The sequence below is a fragment of the Vicugna pacos genome, chromosome 14 (assembly GCF_048564905.1).
Source record: "Vicugna pacos chromosome 14, VicPac4, whole genome shotgun sequence".
NCBI classification, from domain to species: domain Eukaryota; kingdom Metazoa; phylum Chordata; class Mammalia; order Artiodactyla; family Camelidae; genus Vicugna; species Vicugna pacos.
Genome location: NC_133000.1, coordinates 44,269,576 through 44,293,652, shown reverse-complemented (window position 1 = coordinate 44,293,652; position 24,077 = coordinate 44,269,576). Strand labels below are relative to the sequence as shown.

Genomic DNA, 24,077 nt, shown 5'->3' with positions numbered 1-24,077 from the left:
CTCAGATTGAAGTTCATATTGTCCTCTATCTGGAGTTTCATTGATTCCAAAATATTCCTTTATATTTTAAAATCTAGAGATTGATGTCTAGCATTTTTTTAAACTGAGTTGCTTTGAAGTCATGTCAGACAGTGACAATTTCTGCACTTTAAATAAAACAGTCAAACATCTTTTAGAGAGAGAGACAGAGACAGAGAGAGGGAATCTATCCTGACCCAGACACACGTTGCTTCCCTTCGTCCCTCCTGAACCCCGACCTGGCTTCTAGTTAGTTATCCTGCTGGCCACCCGCATAGACTGTCATTGTTAGGGGAAAAAAATGGAAGCATTTTCATTGAATTTATGCAACCAATTTTGTGCTATCGATGATTATTGTGGTCAAATATGTACCATAAAATTTACCACTGAAGCATTTTTCAGGGGCAATATCAGTGGCATTAAGTGCATTTGCAATGTTATATAACAGTCCTCACTCTCCACCTCCAGAAGTTTTTCATCTTCCCAAATAGAGATTTCTTCTGCATGAAACAGTAACTCCCCAGTCTCCCTTCCCCTTAAACCCTGGTAACCTCTACTCTATGTGTCTATGAATCTGCCTGTTTTAGGTACTTCATGTAAGTGGAATCATGCAACATTTGTCCTTTCTGCTGCTTTTTTTATGTCAAGATTTTTTTTTTTTAATAGGAAGACTGCCCTAATATTTCTGGCTATGTGGATGAAGTCCATTCCTAGATTTTATCATGTCAAAATGGAAAAGACCCTGACTGCCAAACTTGGGCCAATTTTAACAAGAAAAATTAAAAAAATTTTTTTTTGATTACAATGATTTAAATAAAGCAATACATAATTTGGAAAGAAGAGAAAGCTCTTTTTTAGAGTGGGACGACAACTTGTAAGTGTGGAAAGAATAAGGGAAACAGATGAGCACTATTTGGCAGCCACCAGTGCTGGTTGATTCAGGTAAGTGGTAAATGGAGATTAAAAGGCAAAAGAAGAAAGTACAAAATTTAAAAAGTGGTACAACTAAAACCACAAAATAAGATGACAGATATAAATACAAAAATATTAGTGATTACAGCACATGTAATTGGAGTAAATGACTTATTTAGAAGTCAAAGAGTATCCAACTGGATTTAAAATAAATACTACTCCTCAAAATGGATTAAAGACTTGAATGTGAAAGGTAAAACTATCAAACTATAAAAGAAGAAAACATGGGAAAATTTTCAGGATGTAGGATTTGGCAGTGATTTCTTAAACTTGACACCAAAAGCATGACAACAACAACAACAAAAATAGATCAACTGGATGACATCATACTTTAAAACTTCTGTGCAGCAAAGGAAACAATCAACAGAACCGGAGAAAATATTATTTGCAAATCATACATGTTAATATCTGCAATATATAAAGAACTCCTAGAACTCAACAAGAAGATACATTCCAAAGAAGATATACAAATGGTCAACAAGCATTTGAAAAGATGTTCAACATTACTAATTATCAAACCCCCAATGAGATATTCCCTCACACCCTACAGGATAGCTAATATTAAAAAAAAAAAAAAGGAAATAAGAGATGTGGAAAATTAGAACTCTTATGCACTACTCGTGGGAATGTAAAGTGATGCAGCCAGTATGGGAAACAGTGTGAAGATTCCTCAAAAAATTAAAAATAGATACACCATGTAATCCAGGAATCTCAGTTAATGGTATATATCCAGAAGGACTGAGAGCAAGATCTCGAAGAGATATTTGCACATCCATGTTCACTGCAGCAGTGTTCAATATAACTAAGAGTTGGAAGCAACCCAAATGTTTATTCATGGATAAATGAATAAAGAAAATGTGATTAAAAAGCCCAGGCACAGTCTACTTCTGACTGTTCATAACACCACGGGGCGTGGGGCTGGACTGGAACAGAAACTGAGCTGCTCTGAAGGTGGAGAGGAGATGAGAGTTTGGAGATGGGAACTGAGCAACTTTTTTTTTTTTTAAGCCAAGTGAAGTGCAGTCAGTTTACAATGTTGTGTCAATTTCTGGTGTACAGCATATTGTTTCAGTCATACATATACATACATATATTCATTTTCATAATCTTTTTCATTATAGGTTATGAAAAGATATTGAATATAGTTCCCTGTGCTATACAGTATAAACTTATTGCTTATCTATTTTATATATAGTAGGACTTGCAGATCTCAAACTCCCATTTATCCCTTCCCATCCCTTTCCCCCCGGTAACCATAAATTTGTTTTCTATGTGAGTCTGTTTCTGTTTTGTAAACAAATTCATTTCTGTCTTTTGATATTAGATTCCACATATAAGTGGTATCATATGGTATTTTTCTTTCTGTTTCTGGCTTCCTTCCTGCAGAGGGTGTGGAGAAAAAGGAACCCACCTACACTGTCAGTAGGAATGTATTTTAGTGAAGCCATTTTGGAGCACAGTATGAAGATTCCTCAAAAAACTAAAAATTAGACTTACAATATGATCCAACAACCTCACTCCTGGGATTCTATCCAAAGAGAACTCTAATTCAAAAAGATACATGCACCCCAATGTTCATAACGACACTATTGACAACAGCCAAGACATGGAAACTCTTAATGCTATCATGTTGAGTATGATTCCGTCTAACGGGAAAAACTGTTCTTGGTGGAGACCTCAAGAGTTTACAGCACTCTCAAGTGAAAACAAAACAAGCACACAGAGGAGCCATACTAAGAGCTTATATGTAAAGCAGCAGCATTAACTAGCACCCATTAGAATGAAGGCAACATTTTATTTCTCTAGTTGATAAAATTGCAAAATAAAGTAATCTTCGAACAAGAGTGTAATCAAACTGGGTTTGGGGGTCTATATATGTGGAGGAGCTATGGTCCAGGACCAAGTTTAAATTAAGTGGTCAAGACAAATGAATATTATTAAATATTACTTGCCTATCCCATATAGGGAGTGAAGTTCCTGTATTTATTAGAGACTCTGATTTCTGTTTTCCTAGAGATCTGATACATAACAATGTCCTTGTAGTTAACATGACTGTACTTGGCACTTAAAAATGGTTAAGGTGACAAATTTTATGGTATATGTATTTCATTACAATTTTTTAAAAGTATCCATTGGTAACAGACAGAGAGGGAGGAAGGAAGGAAAGAAGGAAAGAAGGAAGGAAAGAAGGAAGGAAGGGAGGAAGAAAGGGAGGGAGGGAGGAAGGAAGGGAGGGAGAAAGCGAACAACTCCACACTGTTTACAGAGACATTCTAAAATGTAACAACACTGAAAAGATAAAATAAATGGATTACAAGGATTATAAGTGATGAATACTAAGCAAATTTAAAAAATCAGATGTATTTATAAAAATATATGAGACAAAATAGACTTAAAGAAAAATACATTAGCAGAGAAAATGATAGACACTTAAAAATGATCAGCGTTTCATATCACCAGAAAGACAGAAGAATCCTAACCTTGTATCACCTAACATCAGACCTCAAATTATTTAAAGCAAGACATGACAGAACTCTAAGAACTAGACTAACCTACATAATGGAAGATTTTAGCACAGTTTTCTTAATAATGATAAATCATGTAGTCAAAAAATCAGTAAGAGTATGAAAGCTTGAACCACAAAATTAACAAGGTTAACTTAAAGAAGCACACAGAACACAGAAGCCAATGACACCCACAACCATATACTTTCTTTTTAAGCACATGTGAAGAATTTAAGAACACTGGTTCAAGTTGTGTTATATAAACCACCACCCTGAGGATTCCTCAGTCTCAGCACTGCTGACATTTTGGTTTGGATAGTTCTCTGCTGTGAGGGCGTGCCCGGTGCACCACAGGGTGTGTATCTGCATTCCTGGCCTCTACTCTACTCACTGCATTCCTGGCCTCTACTCACTCATACTTCAAATCTATCCAAATTGAATCAAATGAATGTTGCCAGTAGCAACACCCTTTGCCCACCTCTCCCCATCTCTCCATCTCTGCTGTGAAACTGCCCATCAATTTCCACTGTATTAAAGGTTTAAATGTATAAGGGAAAAATAAAATTTTCAAAAAAACTAAAGGATAATTTTGTGCTTTTAGGGTAGGGAACATTTCTTATGCAAGACACAAAAGGAGAAATGCATAAAGGGAAAAACAGGAATCTGACTACAGTCAAATTAAGAATGTCTGTTCATCAAAAACTATCACAAAGGAAATATAAGTCACAGACTGGGGGAAATGAATTTTCAACTCACATAGCTGCCAAAAGATTAGTATTCAAAATACACAAATTAAATTCTATACATCAAAAAGAAAAACATAAATGGGGCAATTCTTAACGGGCAAAAGAGCAGCCACTTGACAGAAGAAAACCCAAAAGGTCAAAACGCATACTGAGAAAATCCTCAATCTTACTCATAAGGAAATGTAAATTATAACTGCAACTGGTTTCCATTTCCTGCCCTGGCTGCCAAAATTTTAGAAGTTTTAGATTATTAGGTATTGTTATAGATGTAGAACAACTTTTGAGATGTAAACTGATATAATAATTTGGAAAACAATTTGACCCTATCTAATCAATTTGAAGATGTGTACACCTTACAAGCATGCAAGTTGGCTCCTAGGTATATACCCTAGTGTCTTAGTCTGCTCAGGCTGCCATAACAAATTACCATAGACTGAGTGGCTTAAAAAACAGAAATTTGTTTCTCACAGTTCTGGAGGCTGGGAAGTCTAGAGGCTGGGAGGATCAAGGTGCCAGCTGATTGGTTTCTAGCAAGAGCTCCCTTCCTGGCTTGCAGACAACCACCTCCTTGCTGTGTCCTCCATGGCCTTTTCTTTCTTTCTTCCTCTTCTTACAAAGATCAGTCCTGTCAGATTAAGATCACACCCTAAGGATTTCATTTAATCCTTTTTTTTAAATTGAAGTAGAGTTGATTTACAATGTTATGTTAGTTTCTGGTGTACAGCAAAGTGATTCAGTTATACATATACATATATATTCTTTTTCAGATTCTTTTCTGTTATAGGTTATTACAAGATATCAAATATAGTTTCCTATGCTATACAGTAAGTCCTTGTTGTTTATCTATTTTATACATAATAGTGTGTATATGTTAGTCTCAAACCCCTAATTTATTCCTCCCCTCAACGCCTTTCCACTTTAGTAACCATAGTTTGTTTTCTATGTTTGTGAGTCTATTTCTGGTTTGTAAATAAGTTCATTTGTATCATTTTGTTTTTAGATTCCATACATAAGTCATAGCATATGATGTTTGTCTTTTCTCTGTCTGACTTACTTCACTTAATATGATAATCTCTAGGCCCATCCATGTTGCTGCAAAAGGCATTATTTCATTCTTTTTTATGGCTGAGTAATATTCCATTATGTATACCTATCACATCTTCTTTATCCATTCATCTGTCAGTGACATTTAGGTTGCTTCCATGTCTTGGCTATTGTTGAGAGTGCTGCTATGAACACTGGGGTGCATGTATTAATTCTAAGAGGAACACACCTACACATATTGTAGTTAAAATGACAAAAATTAAAGACAAAGAAAAAATATTAAAAGCAACAAATAACATATAAAAGAACTCCCATAAGAATACCAGCTGATTTTTCAGCAGAAACTTCTGGAAGGCCAGAAGGGAGTAGCATGATATATTTAAAATGGCATGCCTTCATTTAATCTTAATGACCTCCTAAATACTCTGTCTCCAAATACTGTCACATTGGGTGTCAAGACTTCAACCTGTGAATTTGGAGACACAATTTGGTCCATAATACTTAGAGAATATTTTGTGTATGTCCAGCAGTTAACATGCCCAGGAATACCCACAGCTCATACAATTGCCTGGTAAAAATCCCAGCTCCATTAACCTGCTAATCATCAGACACATAATGAAGCCACTGGAAACCATACAATCCAGCTGAGCTGGCTCAGACCAGAAGTACTAGCCCAGCCCTTTGGTTTTTTTTAAGCCACAAAGTTCTGAATTGTACTGTTATCCAGGAAAAGTTAACTATAACAGGAGACAAGATATTCTAAATGTCTTTGAATCTAAGCATACTTCAAATCTATCCAAACTGAATCAAATGAACAAATGTTTATTATACACATGTGTGCATTTTCCAGGATTATATAGGACAACCTCTATTCACTAGCTGATGTGATGAAAAAATGAGATAAAATCCATTCAAAATTTAAACTGCCCAAGGTGACAATAGCAATTCATGGCAATAACTGTAATAAATTTCACAAGACATTGAATTAGTAGCTAAATAGTACATAAAATAAATGATAAGAAGAAAAACATTTAGGCTCAAACTCCTAGGAAATTTATTACAGAAAAGGTAGAATGCAATTATTCAAATAATTTCTTCTTTAATATTTCACTCATTCAAAATTTGTTTTATCATCCAGGTGGAGTTTAATCTGTATCTTAAAGAGAGCAAAGTTCAACTTGAAGATTGTTGTATGTCAAGAAATAATGTAAAGAGACACTTAAAAAATGATTAAGGCCTGTTCCCTGATGTTAATGAAGACAAATACATAGAGCATAATAAATAATACAATAGAGATATACACAGGATAATATGATAGCATAGACATGCGATAATTTGCTCTTTTGTAGATTTGGAGAATCTTTCTTAGACAGATACCCTGAAGGAGGAGAAGGAGTTAGCTAAGGAAATAAATGCTAGAAGAGGCTCTCATAAGCAGAAAGTCAGATACGTGAAATAACATGGTAAATGCATATTACTTGTAGTCGGTCATTCATCATTCATTGAATACTGTATACCCCATATATCTAATCACAATACTGGACAGAGAATACAATAAGGAATAAAATAGAAATGTTCTAAAGGAACTTATTAGCAGTAGAAATAGTCACACAATTAAAAAGTTAAATGTAAAGTTAACAGTGGTGAATAACACCATGAAGAAAGAGAAGAGAGTGCTGATCAAAGTCCAATAAGAAGCAATGGAAGTATTTTTACCATAGGAGTAGCATGATTACATTTACAAATTCAGCACTTACAGAATTTCTAAAATAAAAATCACACATGAGAGTATTCAAATACAAAACAGGAAAGGGAAATAAGAGAGAAGAGGTTATGCTCAGTACTACCTTGGACTTCATTCTGAAGGTGAGGAGGTGCCACTGAAAAGCTTTAAGTATATGGCCTGTGTGACCAGATTTCTATGGATGATATATTCAAGTTCCAGTGTGGATCTGGAAATAATGTGAGTGGAGGAAAGGTGAGATTGGGAAAGGGAGTCAGCTAGGAGGCTCTAGCAACAGTCTAAGCCAGCAGAGGTGAAGACTTGACAATCTCAAATTTCCTGTTGTACCAAAAGGAATATCATTAGAGAATATGGATCTAGTACCTGAGGAGTTGGGTCTAGCATTTGAGGAAGTTTCAGAATCAGCACTGAGGGGAAGAAGAGATGGCAATGAACAAGGACACACAAAAAGATTTTTGAATGGTACCCTTTGGGCATAGGAGATAATACATTTTTCACAGTTTTACGGCAGGCATCTAGTGATTTGCCTGTCTAGCATTCCTTAACTTTCCATCTGGAAAAGTATCTCCCTTCTAGAAAAGTTCTCAGCCCCATGCTCAGTATATCCCTCAAATGTAAACTTCACTGCTCTTAAACTGCTCTCCCTCTCTGACTACAGTGGTTGATCTGTGAGAGAATATTTGTCTCAGTCCTAAGACCTAAATGATCAGAGATCACTAAAGTATTCAGGACCAGGAACTATTCAAAATTCTTTACATTAATTTATTTACATAATTTAATTTGTATAATCATCATAAAAATGCAGTGAAGAAGGTATAGTTATTATCTCCTTTTTTCAGATTGGAAAATAGAGGCGTAGGATGTAAACTTGTCCTTGGACACACATAGACCAGGTTCTGAATTCTAGGTGTGTTACTTCCCATCCTATACATTCTTAACCACTACCTAATACCGCACTTGACAAGTTTTTCAGAAATATTTATCTGCCCGAAGGTGACTCAATCAGAGTCCTTTCTTGGATTTTTGACCTTACGGACCAAGAAAGCTAAACCCAATCTGTCTCTGGTGGTGGAGTTAGAAGCACTGAGCATGGTGGTTGGTGAAGCCAGACTGAGAAACTGAGAAAGGCAACAGAAAAATGTCATTAGAAATCAGATATGATGGGAGGGGATGTTTGAATCTCTGGCTGACATCATCTTTGGGACAAACTGGAGCCCTGGCCTCCTATGAACATGCTGATATGAGCTCATTCAGCACCCTTTCTGGATAAACTAGCTTAAATATAAAGCTGGCAAGTAAGAGTCACAAGTAATTAAGGACACCAATCTGCAGAGCTGTGGGAGAGTCTTTAGCAATGCTCAGTCATCCAGAGGGAAGGCAGATTGCTGTGTGAATCCTGGCTGGGGATTCATCAGGGCAGTTGTGCTGGGAAGCCAGGGGTGCAAATAAGTTGAGCATGTGAAAGATAACATGGGAAAGTGGCGGAGAATCAGAAAGGAGTATATTACAGTGGGAAAGAAAGCAGGTCCTGGGGTAGACTAGGGGAGCCATTTAATTTCTGAAGCCTCAGTTTCCTCATACTTGTTTTGGGATAACAATAATTGCCTGTCTTTCTCATGTGCTCTGAGGATTAAATGAGATACTCTGTATATTAACACAGGGCCAGGCTCTAGTAATCGCTCCACAACTGTTGTTGAAGTTGAAGTATGTGCCCAGTGCTGTGGGAACAGAGATCCACAGGGAAGAGGATGCTTGAGCTGATACTGAAGGACAAATGCAGTCTGTTAGGTAAAAAGAGGCAGATATTTCCCTGCTCTTATGCTCCTATGCCCACTGGTTTATCCCCTGACTTGCAATATGGGTGATCCTAGCCTCTCCTACATGCATTCCATAGAGGCTAAAGTCATAGTCCAGAAAAATGTAAATAGAGAGCTTGGGTGATAAACTCTAAGGAATATGCAAAGTCAATAAAGACCAAAAATTAAATCCAAAATGCTGCTATGAATTTAAATTTTGGGTTTTTGCTTTGCAACCAAAATGCTCAATTATTAAACCATCAATATACACCTAACTGCACCACCACCGATGAAATCTCTCCTATCTCCACCAAATGTGATTTCAGCTTGTTCTTTTGCAACGAGTGGTGAAGAAACTTCCAGATGGAGGGGTTTAATTTGTGAGATTTTTCCCTAGTCTCTTTGCAGTGGCTTTAACTTCCACTTTAAATTACAGAGAGAATTCCCAAAATTTCAAATAGCCCCAAGAGATCTGGTGAAATAGCTAATCTCTTCCTACTAGCATGCTAACAAAAGCAATTTCTTACTGAGCTATATGCTACCCAGTGGGACTGATAATGAATCTGCATTATGGTAACCTTTATAAGAAGGGAAGATAAGAAGACCTTTTGGGGAGGTGTATTTATTAGGTGACGAATGTGTCTTTCTGCATGTGGATTCTTCTATTTAGATCCACTTTTCACTCAACTGTGCCAAAAAAGACGTTCAGTCTTTCTGCTTTTAGCCAGCCCACTGAATTTATAGTACCCATCCTATTACATACCAGGATGTCAGTAAATACCAAACACGAGCATGCTTTACAGCTTTCTCAGAGCTTAATTTCTCTCATTGTGAAAAGGCACTAGATTTGCATAGCTGATGGTGGGCTTTATACTAATTTCCCTCTAAGATTTATAATGAGTTCAAACATGTGTTAACACAGAGTACTGCGTTTGTTTTTTGTTTGTTTGTTTATAAATTGGAAAGGGGGGGGGCTTGCATGATGTCACCCAAATATAAAGAAGTAGCATTTACTGGGAGTCTCCTACAGAGGGCACCTTCACCTTACTGGAAACCCCACTGAAAGAGAAACTCTAGTTTCCAGAGAAATTAACCAAATCTTCAAGTCAGAAGCACTCCCTTGTTTTTGCTAACCAGTTTTCTTCTCTATGGTATCTTTGTTACCTTATCTTTAATGGAAAAGAGCTGGCAGCCTCTGTATAATCATTTGTAGATGCAGGCCAGTAACACAACCTTATTATTATGTTCTGCTTGCTTGTGGGTGAGCTGGAAGACAGCTGTTCGTATTACCTAAGAGGCAACAGATCAATGAAAGGAAGGGAAGGACAAGTTTTGAGCTGCCTTTTTGCAACAATGTCCTTTTTATACAACAGAGGATATTTTTAAAGCATTGTATCAGAAAACAAAGGCTGATAATAAGCTGTTTACAAAATAAACTCTTGCAGTGTTGTTATGATTAGTAAGTGCCTTTAGATTAAAATTACTTAAATGGAAACAAAAAGTAAATAATTTTTGGGCACCGAAAGTCCCATGAGTTATAGACTGTAAATCTAAAGAAGATATTGCTATTTTGAAAATTCTAAAAAGAGGCATGTGTGAGGGCATGTGTGTGTTTTGTAAACAAATTTCTTGCAACTGTTTCTGTGTATCTAAACCACTATGAAAATATATTTTATTGATTACATGGTAATAAGAGGTGATCAAACAATAACAATATAATTACATTTTTATGGAAAATATGATTTTTAAAAATGATCAGAGTAAGTGCCATTCACATCTAGGGGACTTCAAACACAGCATTATTTTGTTCTTGATTTTGAATGCCTTATGTCTTCTGGTGGCTAATCATAGTAACACACATAAATCCAGTGTGTATAAGCATCACTTTGTCTATTTACCTTTGACAGTTTCTGATTGGGAGGCTTCTTTTGGGTTCTCAACACGTAGCAGTCAGATTTAGGAGAACATTTTGGCTAAGAAAACTTATCAAGAAACCAATCATGATTATTCCTGGATATTAGGATTAAAAGCCACATAGAAGACATGAGTTTATTTCTTTATATTTGCATGTAAAATACTGATTGTTTAAAAAAACAGCTGTTATCCATGGGAAAAAAAATGCTGTTTGTTTAGTTACTGATTGTACCATCTAATACCTATTTTATTTACAATGAAGCTTATTAATTATAATCATTAATTCCATGTTTTCATATTCTGTGCTTAGAAGTAATTAAACTTTCAATGATTACTCTTGGCATAAAGTATTTGGGAACATTTTAGTTTCCCTTGAAGTTAAACTTGAAATAGATTATAAATAAGTATAAATAAATTGTAGCTATTAAAATTAGTTTGATTTTATGTCTTTATTAAGGCTTTATTCAATCAAGGTCTAAAGCTTCCTATTAGGGCCAAAATTCAGACTCTTGGAAATTTTAATTCTTCTTTAGTAATAATTGTCATCAATTTGTCAATCAAACCACTTGCATAAAAGTACAACAAAGAATCACCTGGTAAGTATGTACTTAAATTGATGCACACACTGTTATCAATGTGTTTCAAAATCAGTTAAGTTAGTTCCTGTGGGGAAAAAAGACCCATTTTCTTGTTCGGCTGAGTTCATGGCATTGTCCTAAAAAATACCTAAAGTAAGGTCCCGATCACCTGCCCAGACGTTCCTGAGGCATTGTTGACATTTCCTGGTGTTCAGTGGTTTCTCCCACTTGGTTGCATTCCAGAGCTCAAGGCGTTTCTTTGAAGATACAAGGCCATTCAAGTCTTCTCGACTTTGCAGCTTCATTCTAATGGAGAGTAAATGAGAAAGCCATGCAGTTCAGACAATTTAAATGGGGCAGGAGGAGGGCAAGGTATTGCTCTGTTGGGAGCTGCTGTGAGTGATCCCTGAATCATCTCTTGGAAAAGAAGTAGAGTGACCTTTCTGAAATCAGGATAGGAAAAGGATAAGAGAAAGAGGTTGGCTAGTCCCCTGTGGAAAGCAAACTAAGGCTAGTAAGAGACAACAGATAAGTAATGTGTTTATCAAATCAGCTGCTAGTTTAATGCCTGATTTTGCAAAGCACAACAGGTGACTTTTATTGGTGGATGCTGCCATCTAACCTAAGGAAACCAGAGGATATTCACAAAAGTTAAGGATCCTCAGGGGTTTTGGCAGTTTGCCTAACTTTCTAACATCATGTACTGGTTAAGTCTTTCTCAAGATCTCAAAATCTTGTTCCTGAAATAAGTGTTACTCCCAATTTTTTTTTTTAAGAATTCTCCATTCTAATCACAATGCATTGTAGCACGTGAGCACACACATCTAAGCAGCCACTGAGAACACATCCTGTGGCCCTATTAGATTTTATAGAAATGCATCATCAGGGGTAGAAATAGGCAGAGAAGAATGAGTCTAGATCCAACTGGGCCAGTCTATTATTTTTTTAATTCCCTTACATAGGAAATGAAAAGAAAAGTTTCCTCTGGTTACATCAAAAAAGTCTCCTTGGAAGACAGTTGAGGGAAAAACATCAATGAGGACTTGAATCTAGTACCTGGCAAGTTCTCATATTTTGCTAATTGTCAGTTTCCTCTTTTGCCAGATCAGGGATGAGTGCAAAGGACTGGTGGTGACAGGCTGCCCACAGTCCCATGCTGGGAATATTTCTGAGATTGCCTCTGACCTCTGAGCTTTGAGGAAAAGAGCAGAGAATCATTTGTGATGTCAAGCATGGTCACTGGAAGGGGGACATAGCAGGATGACACCAGTAATTCTAGGAGCTGATGACCCTCAGATTCCCTAACACACGATTTCAATGACATTATGGTACAAAGACTCAAATGAGATAGCACATGAAATTCTGATCAGGATGAATATCTTTTTCTTCTTTACATCCTCAGCAACCATTATATACTCAGTACACAAATATAAGTGAGCTTTGTCTTGAACGTAAAAGGGATAGCAGTGTTCAATTAAAAATTCTCCATACACAAACTTACTTTTCTTCATCATCTGTATAACGTTCAGAGTATACGTTCAGATTATACGTTCACTTAAATTTTCAGTCTTGAGGAAGAGTTCTCAGTGGCTCCTTGGATGACTAAGAAGATTCTATCTTTATGGGTCTCAGATACAAGTTTTTGCTATAGGTCTAAGATTCTCCTTTCCAGCTCTTTGAAACCCAATTTATTAGCATCTCTAGATTTTCGCCTTGAGAATTTTCCTAAATTAGTTGTACATTAGAACAGAAATGAGCATAACAGAAACTTTGTTAGTCTTCAATATCCTGGTTTGATTCCAACAATATATGATTTGCAGAATGAGCAGTTTACACAATCTGGGGACAAAGGAAAGGGGTTGCATAACGTAACAGCAGTTTTAATTACCCAGCTGACTTTTAGTGAGCACCCACAAGTGCTAAGTATTAGACTAGCTATCCAAAAGGGCTGGAAATGAGTTGAGACCACATGTAGAGAAATATATCAACAAGTGAAAAAGATAATTGCCTTACCCGATGACATGCATGATGAAAGTTATTCTCTCTGAAGATTCCTGGATGTGCGGAATCTTGAGCCAATCAATGACTGATAAACTCTGACTTATAAAGGAAATAGTCCTTTTCTTTAGTTTCTTCCTGAAACACACAAGTCAAGTAGTGCTGAACATGTTGAACCGAACTCTGGTTCAAAAATGAAAATGACGTTACAACGCATGGGGAAAGCCGGAGGCTGAGGGTGGCAGTCAGGCCACCTCTCCTTCAATACCAGGACACGCAGTCAGTACTTTGATTATGTTAAACAAGAATCAGGAGGCCTGTGAAGAATTCTTAGAAAGTAGTTTCTTACATAACACCCTGTCAGTACCCCACAGTCCTCTCCTGAAAAATGTTGGAGTCCAGGGTTGACCTGGGAAAATCAATTCAAGTTAAAAACAAACAAGGACAACTTAGAACCTGGCAGAGCCCTTATTAGGAGATGGTTGTATTACTAACTGTACTGGTAATTTGTGAAACAGTTTCTAAGTTTCAAATGAGCCAGGTCCATTCTCAGAGCAGTCGTGCTCATCCTTTGCTGCTCCATTGTTCAAAACTGCACCTCTGTCTCAGGGTTTTAACCTTGGCTTGAAGCACAGGGCTGAGACAATCACAACAAAACACCTCCCCTTGAAAACTAGTCCTTCAGAGCCCTGTTAAGTCAAAAGAAAAATTCTTCCTCTCCTCCCCAGTCTCACAGCCCTCAGGATTTTAAATGGTAACGACCAGTTCATTTGAGAAAATGGCATTTTAGTGCTTCCCTTCCCAAGCTCTTAAGGCGTATAAGGTGTCCCTTTCCCAGGCATGTGCGCCTCCTTTTGTTTTCTGGCATTACTGAAACTGACCTGGCATGGATCACTGGCTGAGCAGGCAATCTTAAACACTTCTCATATAAATTACTGGTTCCTTTCCAAGCGCAACTGCTCACAGGGTAATACACCATTTTACAACTCTGATAGCAACGTCCCTCTGTTCTACTGGGTTCCACACACCCCCAGGAAATGAACAGACAAAAAGATGGATAGACATGGGAACCTCAGAAACATACAGTCTGGTTCGACCTCCAGGATGTACTACATAGTGGGTACTTTGGGATCTTTCAATTCTCCTATTCTCTTCTTTTGCTCCTCTCAAATCTCCTTTTTCCTGCTTGAAAAGCCATCAACAAAAACAAAAATATCACCATGACACTCTCCTCGTACGCAGGCCCTATCACAAGCAAAGCGGTAATAAATATGGACATCGACTAAATTTGATATTTCACAATTTTCCAGAAAAGAAAATAAGGCTCACATTTTATGCTCTGCATTTATTAGGTAGAAATGACATACCTCCCTTTTATGCAAAAGAGGCTTACCATTAATTGAGCACTTCAAGATTCACTGGTTGTTAATGATGGCCACATTTCCCAAGCCAGGGTCTTTTTTCCCATGAACCCTATGACAAGGTGTTTTTACTGACAGTTGACTCGGATCAGAGCTGGCAGGATTGTATTTCAGGTTGTGGCTCTGTAAAACCCTGTAACTTTCTTTGAAGTTAAACAGTGTCAATCTGTTTCCATGTCTGAATAACTCTTAGAAGAGCCTGCCTGACCCAAGTCAACTCCTTGAAACATACTATTTCCCTATAATTGATGTTCCAAATGAATGTCCTTTCATAATAAAATGGGTTGGAAAACAAAACAGCTTTGCATCCGGCAGAAGTTGCATCATAATTAAATTTTATTTTATCCCATCGAGGCATGCTAAATGTTGAGCAAAATATAATTTTAAGTAATTTGTTTGTATTCTTATCTGTAGGAGTTGGAAATTAACAGCATTGCTAGTTTGCGTTTACTGTTAAGCCTGGAGAGCAGAGAGATTGCTTTGCAAACATTACAGTTATTATGTCTGCAGTTGGTACTCTTTGTATAAATTATTGATCAGCCAGCTTATTTTTCTTTCTGCTTAATGGATATTATAGCATAGCCGTTTACAACGCTATAGTTAAGGTTGTGTCAGCACTTCCATTATAATAAACCCTCTGTTACAGGGGGTTTATAACTTGTTGTAAAAATTTGCTCTGGGCTGAAACTTGACATACAAGATCTCAAGCTGGAAGGTGGCAATTGTTATTCTTTCAACTTAAAAAAAAAAACTCTTTGTTCTGAAGGGCAATAAATAAATAAACAGTTTATTCTTTTTCAACAATCCTTGAAATTTCTGACTTCAAATAGAGCAATTTTTATAGGCTATTTGGTGGACAATGACCTCTTCTTTCATTTAATAAAGCAAAGAGAAAGGAAAAGAACCAAGATAACAGGTTAAAACAACAACAACAGAGAGGCAGATAGTGAATCAGTAGAAATTTTACCATCAAGTTTAATACATTTTTCCTAACACTGCAAAATTACATGATAATTTGTCTTAATATTAAACAGCCATTCACACTACATAAGACTCCTTTCCACCCCTATTCCCAACTATGTGTCCCTCAAGCCATTCATACGTTTTAATGCTAATCTTTAGGAAAAGATGAGTTTTGGAATATTTAAAGAGAAGGGAGTAGGACAATTTAAAAATGCCACATATGAAAAGATGCAACCAAAGGTACAATATTTACTAGAAAACTAGAGGTTGGAATATCTGTCTGGCTTTTTGACCTTACTTCAATCGAATCTGCCATTCCTCTCACAATGGCCTGGTTTAAGAGATGAAGGGAATCCATTTCAATTTCTATTATTCTTGTCACTGTTTCCTTTTACAATCCGATTCTAAAATGATCTCCCTGTGTTCTTTTTTATTATTATTATTATCAAATATTTGCCTGTGCAACTCTGAACACCAACCCACAGATGGAATTAGGACACTTAACACTGGAAGTAAGTAATGATGGACCAGTATAACTAAATTCACATGGAGAGTTGACTACTTGTCATGGAAATGATGCAGTTTGGAGTCCGGAAAACAATTTTGGCATAATTTTTTTTCTTTGTAAATATCTTCCTTAGCCACTACTCTCTCTCTCCTAACATGAGTTTAGAGATTTCTCACAAGACACTCCATAACCAGCAAAGCATTTTCGGCCACATGTCAACCTGCATTCTGAACCAGGAGAAAAGGGGGTGAGAATAGAAGGTGAAGGAAGGAAGAACAGTGAAGCCAAATTGTGCCATTTGGCTCTGAATTTGAATAGATACTTACTATACAATTTCAGTAAGCATTTACGTAGTCCATGCATTTCTACGCTGGAAAACAGAGTTATTTATCACCATTTTAACCACTTCTATATTGAGAAGGAAGTTTGTAATAGAAAGTTTGAGCACTTCAAGTTACGGTGTGTACACCTTTAGCTCCCCACCGTCTGTCCTTTGGAGAATTTATCACCAAGCCCTCTGCACCTGATTAGAGAATGTATCAGTGAGATAAAAGTCCTATCCTTTGTTCCTGAGGAAGGGCAGGGGACTGGAAAAGACAGGGAGACAGTGGAAGTGAGAGACACTAAGTCACAAGTTGGAACGCTCAGTGGGGAGGGCAGAGACGGGGAGTGTCAAAGTGGAGAAGTCTTTGCTTAAGGCAGTCAGGGTTTATCTGCTGAGCTGATTGGTGAGGCCGTGTGTCTGAGTTAAAAAGGCTTGAGAGAGTTACTTGGCATAATTTCTCCATCTTCAATGATTTACTACTGAAGTGCAAACATCAATTTTGGACTCTCTCCTGAGAAACGTTTAACAAAGTCAGTCAACTACTGGTACCCTGATAGCTTTCTAGATTTGCCAAACTTGGATAGCTCTTTCATAAACCTCTGCCTGAAGTTTGTCTCTGTCTTTTTATTTTCTTTCTTTCTATTAAGGAAACAGGTCCATTAGTAAATATGTAGATGTAAAAATGATCTTCCTCTTTACTTCTTCTTTGTGATATATCTTAGAGTTGTTCCGAAGTGCACTCTATTGTTAAAGCTATTTGTGCCGGGTGTGCTAATGCACTCTTTGATTGAGTGAATTAGCAGTCATAACAATCTGGCAGTCTGGCCATAGAAGTGCGCTCAAATTGATTTGTGTTATGGCTGGACTGGAAAATCTAGTGTTAGTTGTTTTTTGCCCTGGGGCATTGTTTGTACCAAACTCCACTTTTCATTTAATTTTCCAATACATTTTGAAAGATTGAAATGCTTGTGATCAACATTTGATCCACTTGCATTATTTAAAAAAAAAATCTGAAAGTAATTTCAGATTCCCAAAAACCTTGCTTTCAATTAGAGTAAACATAATTAGAGTGACGTCGTGCTCGGAATGGTAAGTCTCCCTTTGAATCTATTAAGCATGTTATCTCCTTGTCCTGTCACTGAAAGGAATTCAGTACATATACAGAAGTATACATCTGTATTTTTCTGTGCATGCTTCCAATAGAACTCAGGGAAAAATTAAAAGAATAAAATTGCAATAAACCTTTTCTTCTTGCCCTTTCTGGGTATTTGCAAATTGTTTCTGTTTCATATAGGGATGCTATAAAAAGAGGATACTGAAAGCTTTCAGGAAATTGAGATATTCAAGAAACATTCACATAAGTATTGCCTTTAAGTTACTCAATCATTTTAGTTTTTTTTATATTCTATGAAATCCACATTTTCAGCCTTAACTATATCAATTGGTATATTGAAACCCTAAAGATTTAAAGACATGACTTATCCCGCTTTGTTAATATTTGTATCTTACAATCTTCTGCTTCGCAGTCATTTACCAGCATTATAATGCAGCATGAATAAACCTTAAAAATGACTATTGATTACAGAGAAAGCTTTGCGAAATCATTTAGTCAGTTTCCCCACGTGAGAAGTCAGTGAATAAAACAGGTCAATAGATAAGGATGGAATGGATGTAATACAGTCCTATGCCTCCCCGGGTTATAAAAAGGGTCAAAAATGAATCTCCACAGAATTCCTGTTTTTATACTCATAAAATAAAATGATACTTACCAAATCTCAACTCTAAGTCCACCTTTCTACAGATTTATTCTTCTTTTTTAAAACCACAGGTTTTGAAAGTATATTTTTACATTTCCCTGTTTCAGTAGAAGCATTTCCTGGTCACTGCCCCTTTTAACCAAATAGGATGCCCTCATCTTCGGGCTAAAGTGCCTGCTGTCATCCAGGTACACACCGGGACTTTTGCTACAACAGCTACTCTGTATTTTCTCCCTGCCTCCTGCAACCTTACAGCTCTTCTCAAAACTGCATTTCATATTACACTCAACTCTGGATCTTGTGCCGATTTTTGTTAAGTAATAGATGGTGAGCCCTGAGACCACTCTCTCTATTAGTTCTCATTCACAGGAATATCGTCAGGGGCACGGAAGGAGGGGGAAGGGGAAGGGAGGGGCCAGGAGGGGGCAGAGGGAGGGAAGAAAATACCTTCCCTGAACGGGTACAAGCTCAGCTTCAAACGATATCCTAGGAAAGAAATTAAAGACTTCTTAATTAGTGCAGCAATTAAGCTTTCTTGGTAGCATTTTAATCAGCACAGGCCCTATCAAAGGACAAACAGAACGATTTGCAGGTCTTTGAATTTTAAACAGTCTTATTGATTTCAGCACAATACGTCTTCACAAAACACAGGGAGATTTTTCTAATATCAGTTACAGTACTTTGAGTTTTGCTTATGCAAATTGAGTGCAGGTTGGAGAAGAGGAGCTGGAAGGAGAGGACCTGAAGCAATCAGAGATGTAAAACAATAAACAAACAAGACAAAAGCTTTGAAAGCTAAAGATGTGATTGGAAGAGAGGGAATTTGAAATCTGGGCAGTTGACTTATCTGCTGTTATGAAATGGTTTGCCTTCATCATTGGTAATATTTCTCCCCAAAAAATAGGAAAGAAGAAAAGAAATTTTAATATTTTTGAGGCTTTTCTTTCCTACATACTTTAATTTGCATTGTATGCTTTTTCTAATCCTATTGTTTGATAAAAGGGGCAAGTGGTAGTTCCTTAAAACCGGTTTAGAGACCTGAGGTGGGGGGGCGGGGGCGGGGGTGGGATGGGACAGAAAGCTCCCATTCAGGTGGGGGCCATCTCCCCCCAACGCAAGCCCTGCTTCTGAGTGGAGCGCATGCTGGGAGGCGCAGGCTTCCCTGCAGAAAATTTGGAGTTTGCTCTGAAGCTAGGTGGGATTATAGCTTGGTCAGCTATCATGACTTCCTGTCCGTGGCTTCTGAATGTGGCAGGTACACGGTGAATGACAGTTTAAGGAAATGTGAGAAATGAGAATGCTAAGAGCAGATTCGGGGCATTTAATTTCGATTTTTTTTTCTATTTGTGGCTCTAGAATTTAAAATAAAGAAACTGGATTAGCGTTTTTAAAACTGTCACGGAGTTGATTAAAGTTGTGCATGCGATTCCAAAATAAAATTAGTTTCTCAGGGCTTAAGAGTCTTATTCCTCACCTCCACTCCTTATCATAGTAGTTTGGTAGTTTTTAAAAGGTTAACAGTGTCCAACTAGACGTAAACACTTAAAGAAGTGTTCTGATGTATTAGATAAATCCAATACCTATTTTTAACTGAAGTCAGATAAGAAGAGTGAAAATTAACATAAACTATTTCTGAATATATTAAAATATTGGCTAACTAGGCAAAACAATGGTATAAACTTTAGCTATCTTTGTGACATTAATCTACTTTCTGGCACTAATCAATTTTCTGAATCCTTTTGACCCAGGAAAGTCCCCTGATACAACAGCTGTGCCTCAAAAAGTTTAGCATAAACTTAGACAAATGACTCAATAGTGCCATATTTCCCTATAAATATTTCCTACACCTTTTGACACGACACTTCAAAAAGGTTAAAGAATTAAAATGATAAAAAGAAATGTGATAATAATTTCAACACTAAACTGTGAACCCAATGCTAATAGTTTCTTTTAAAAATCTGTCAAATGCTAATGCATTCTTTCTATCCTGTGAAGTTAATGAACATGTGCAGACAGGTTTAAAGCCTAATTATTTAAGATTCCTAGAGATACAAACAGAGAACAGACTTGACCTATGCTTATATCATATGTTGGTCAAAAATCCTTGAATAAATAAGACCTTCATGCAACAAGTTAGAAAAGAGAAGAAGAGGAGAGAGGTGGGCAAGGAGAAAGACAGTGAGTCTAAAGTCAGCCTAAGGTTATTAAGTAGAGCTACCCTTTTTGCCTTTACAAGTCAACTAATAAGCTAAGTTTTGTTCTTTTCATTATTTACAAAACATATTTTCACTGCAAACTGAGATGAACTTTCCCAAAATATACGGATACTTTTCAAATACTATGTATATGTATATATATACCTACCTATAATATACATATATATATAGTTATTCACATAACACATTAGCAACTAGCCTTGGGTCTTAAAGGACTTGAGGCTGGTTGCTGTCTGAACAAGACAGGTGAATTAATTATAGAGTTTTAGGTAAGAAAATTAGTGTGTTTTTTTTCCCCCCAATTCCTAAATCTTCAAGGGTGACTGATCTCTTCGAAGTCTCTGGTATAATAGGCATTTCTGACCTGCCTTTGGGGCGAAAGTAAAATTATTCTGAACCATCCACATCATGGCAAGCATTTCTTTCTTTCCCTAATCTGTTAGGAATTAAGGAACTGAATACAGAACATTCTATTATTCTTAGGTGATTTCAGACTGACTTTCCCCCCACAACTTTAAAACTCTCCTGGAATGTTCTCTACCTTTATACAAATAAATAATTTACTCCACAGATAAAATAATCAGATGCATAAAACATACGTTTTGCTCGCATATGGATTTTCCTCAAAATAATTTCTCAATTAATCGAGAAGTAAGGGGACGTGTTTTCGTTTTATAACTCATTGGAAAAACGAGCGGAGATCAATCCTAAATCCTTGAAAGAGAGCTCGGAACGCTCTGGCTCCTCTTTAAGTTGGTAGACGACTGCGTAGAAGGTTTTGGGGAAAAAAATAACGAGTCTTCGCGGACGACATGGGATATTAAGACATGCAACCTAACGGTAGTAGAAGAGAAGCAGACGGCGATTTCCCTCTCCCTTTCCGATCGCCACTTGGTTGTCCCGGCTTTTCCTCTCCGTCCCTCCCCTAGTTTCTTTCCTTATCCGCCCCCACCCCCACCCCCCTTTTCTCGCTCACTCGCTTTCCCTGGGTCTCGCGCTCTCGGAGTCTCTGCTCCGAGTTCCTGGTTGGATAATTTGGGTTAATACTAGTGAGTGAGGTTTTTGCGGCTTCAAAGGGTATTTCAAGTTTCCGGAGCTCCTCCCCTCTGCACCGTGTGACAACAACAACTCGTCCAGCCGGCAGCCTGCACTTTTCAGCTCATTTTCTCTCTGTCATTCCCCTCTCAATCTTTGATCAATGTACTTGCCAGGGAGAACCCAAGTCCTTCAAACCTCCTCCTTTTCACCTTCATCCTTAACTTTGTGCTAGAGCGGGACCCACACCACAACAGCCGACCCTCCCCGCCCCCACCCCCCCAGCCAGCCCCTGATCCCAGCCCCCGGAGAGGACTCGCATTTCGACTTGCGGGACACTTTTGTGCGTTTCTTTCCAGAGCGCCTCTCGCGCTCGCCCCTCCTGCGCTCGCTCGCTCTTGCCCTCACCTCTTGTTCTCCCCCTGCTCTCCCTTTCTGCTCCTCGTTCTCTCGCAGAGTTGTTGTTGTTGTTGTTGTTGCCCCCTAGCTCCTGCTCCCCCCTCTCTCCCCCCTGCCCTCCCCGGGCTGTGTGGCAACTTTTCCCCCTCGCTTCTCCTCCTTCTGTTTCCCCTTATATGTGACCATGGCAGTGCCGGCGGCTTTGATCCCTCCGACCCAGCTGGTCCCCCCTCAACCCCCGATCTCCACGTCTGCTTCCTCCTCCGGCACCACCACCTCCACCTCCTCGGCGACCTCGTCTCCAGCTCCGACCATCGGGCCCCCGGCGTCCTCAGGGCCAACTCTGTTCCGGCCGGAGCCCATTGCTTCGGCGGCGGCGGCGGCGGCGGCGGCGGCGGCAGCCACAGTCACCTCCACCGGCGGCGGCGGCGGCAGCGGAGGCGGCGGCGGCGGCGGCGGCGCGGGCAACGGAGGCGGCGGCGGCGGCAGCAACTGCAACCCCAGCCTGGCGACCGCGAGCGGCGGCGGCGGCGGCGGCGGCAGCGGCGGCGGCGGCGGCGGCGGCATTAGCGCTGGCGGCGGCGGCGGCGGCGCCTCCAGCACCCCCATCAGCGCGAGCACCGGCAGCAGCAGCAGCAGCAGCAGTAGCAGCAGCAGCAGCAGTAGCAGCAGCAGCAGCAGCAGCAGCAGCAGCTGCGGCCCCCTCCCCGGGAAACCCGTGTACTCGACCCCGTCCCCAGTGGAAAACACCCCCCAGAATAATGAGTGCAAAATGGTGGATCTGAGGGGGGCCAAAGTGGCTTCCTTCACGGTGGAGGGCTGCGAGCTGATCTGCCTGCCCCAGGCTTTCGACCTGTTCCTGAAGCACTTGGTGGGGGGCTTGCACACGGTCTACACCAAGCTGAAGCGGCTGGAGATCACGCCGGTGGTGTGCAATGTGGAACAGGTTCGCATCCTGAGGGGACTGGGCGCCATCCAGCCCGGAGTGAACCGCTGCAAACTCATCTCCAGGAAGGACTTCGAGACCCTCTACAATGACTGCACCAACGCAAGGTAAAGAGCGGGGGGCAGCCTCCGCCACCCGCGGTCCCTTCCCACCCGCCTCCCGGCCTTTCCCTCGCTCCCTTCCCCGGCGCCGCTCGCTCCGCGCGCCCGCGAGCCGCGCGCCCCGGCGAGCGCAGCCCTCTCCTCCCTTTCCTCGAGGCTTGCCGGCCGCTCCCCACCGTCTGAGAATTTGGCATCTCACCCTGCCCAGATCCCGCTCTTCCGGCCGGGTCCTCCCCTTGCTCGCCCGGACGCGGGGGCTCGGCTGCTGTGGCACGAGAGAGCGAACCCCACGCCTCGGGGCGGAGGGGGCGGGAAGGAAGGGCACACCGCTCTTTCAGGGGCCACAGCGCCATTCCTGGGCCGCGCCAGCGTCTGGGGACCCCTCTCAGCGCGGCTGCCTGGGGGCGCGCTCCCTCAGACCCGGGTTCCACCGCGAGGCGCGGGACACCCGCGGGGCTGCTCTGAGGCGCCGGGCGGCGTCTCGTGGGCGGAGGGAGGTTCGTGACCCTGCCCGACAGGGTTCAGGGAGCGGGAAGACGCGGTTCGGGTGAGGGGCCCGTGAGGTAGTCTAGGGAGTGGGTCACTTGGAGGTCGGGAGGGGGACGGCCCCAGAGGCCGAGAGGCCGGGGCCATCCCGAGGGACTCACAGCGAGTTAAGCCCCGAAGCCCTGGGGGCAAACCCGCGGAGGGGAGGGGGTTCTGTGTGTGTGCACGCGTGTGTGCGTGTGTCCGCGTGCGAGCCTGTGCGTGTGCAAAGAAGATAAAGGGGTACATTTGCCCCCGGGCAGATGCGAGCGGACCGGCAGGGTTCCTTCTGTAGGGGGAGATGACCGGGTGCCTGAGACTTGGAAAATGAACTGGAGAAATGGGGAAGAAAGACCACAGCTTGCTCTCTCGCTCTCTCTCCAAACTGTCCTTTCTTTTCTTTTCTTTTTCCTTTTCTTTTTCTTTTTAGGGTTAGTAGCTCACGCAATGAGCAGGTGCAGGTTTTGCACCGGGATGCTCTGTGGACCTGAATACCCCGTGCGTGGCTTCCCAAGCCCGGCCAAGCGCACGAACCCTGGAGGCCGCGGGCCTGGGAGTCTGGCCCAA

At 40.1% G+C, this 24,077-nt stretch overlaps 1 protein-coding gene and 1 long non-coding RNA gene across 2 annotated transcripts in view; one reads left to right on the top strand and one right to left on the bottom strand.

Moving 5' to 3' along the window:
- Nucleotides 1-10,038, bottom strand: part of LOC140701151 (uncharacterized) — a 34,107-nt gene extending 24,069 nt beyond the window's left edge. The window contains exons 1-3 of the long non-coding RNA XR_012080054.1: nt 9,989-10,038; nt 5,295-5,513; nt 4,709-4,865 (exon numbers count right to left, since the gene is read on the bottom strand). This is a non-coding gene — a long non-coding RNA (uncharacterized lncRNA). The remainder of the gene's footprint in view (nt 1-4,708; nt 4,866-5,294; nt 5,514-9,988) is intronic.
- Nucleotides 10,039-21,816: 11,778 nt separating this feature from the next.
- Nucleotides 21,817-24,077, top strand: part of DACH1 (dachshund family transcription factor 1) — a 393,411-nt gene continuing 391,150 nt past the window's right edge. Inside the window, exon 1 of the mRNA XM_006210279.4 lies at nt 21,817-22,991. Within this exon, the coding sequence (XP_006210341.2) occupies nt 22,123-22,991 (869 nt within the window). The 5' untranslated portion in view covers nt 21,817-22,122. The remainder of the gene's footprint in view (nt 22,992-24,077) is intronic.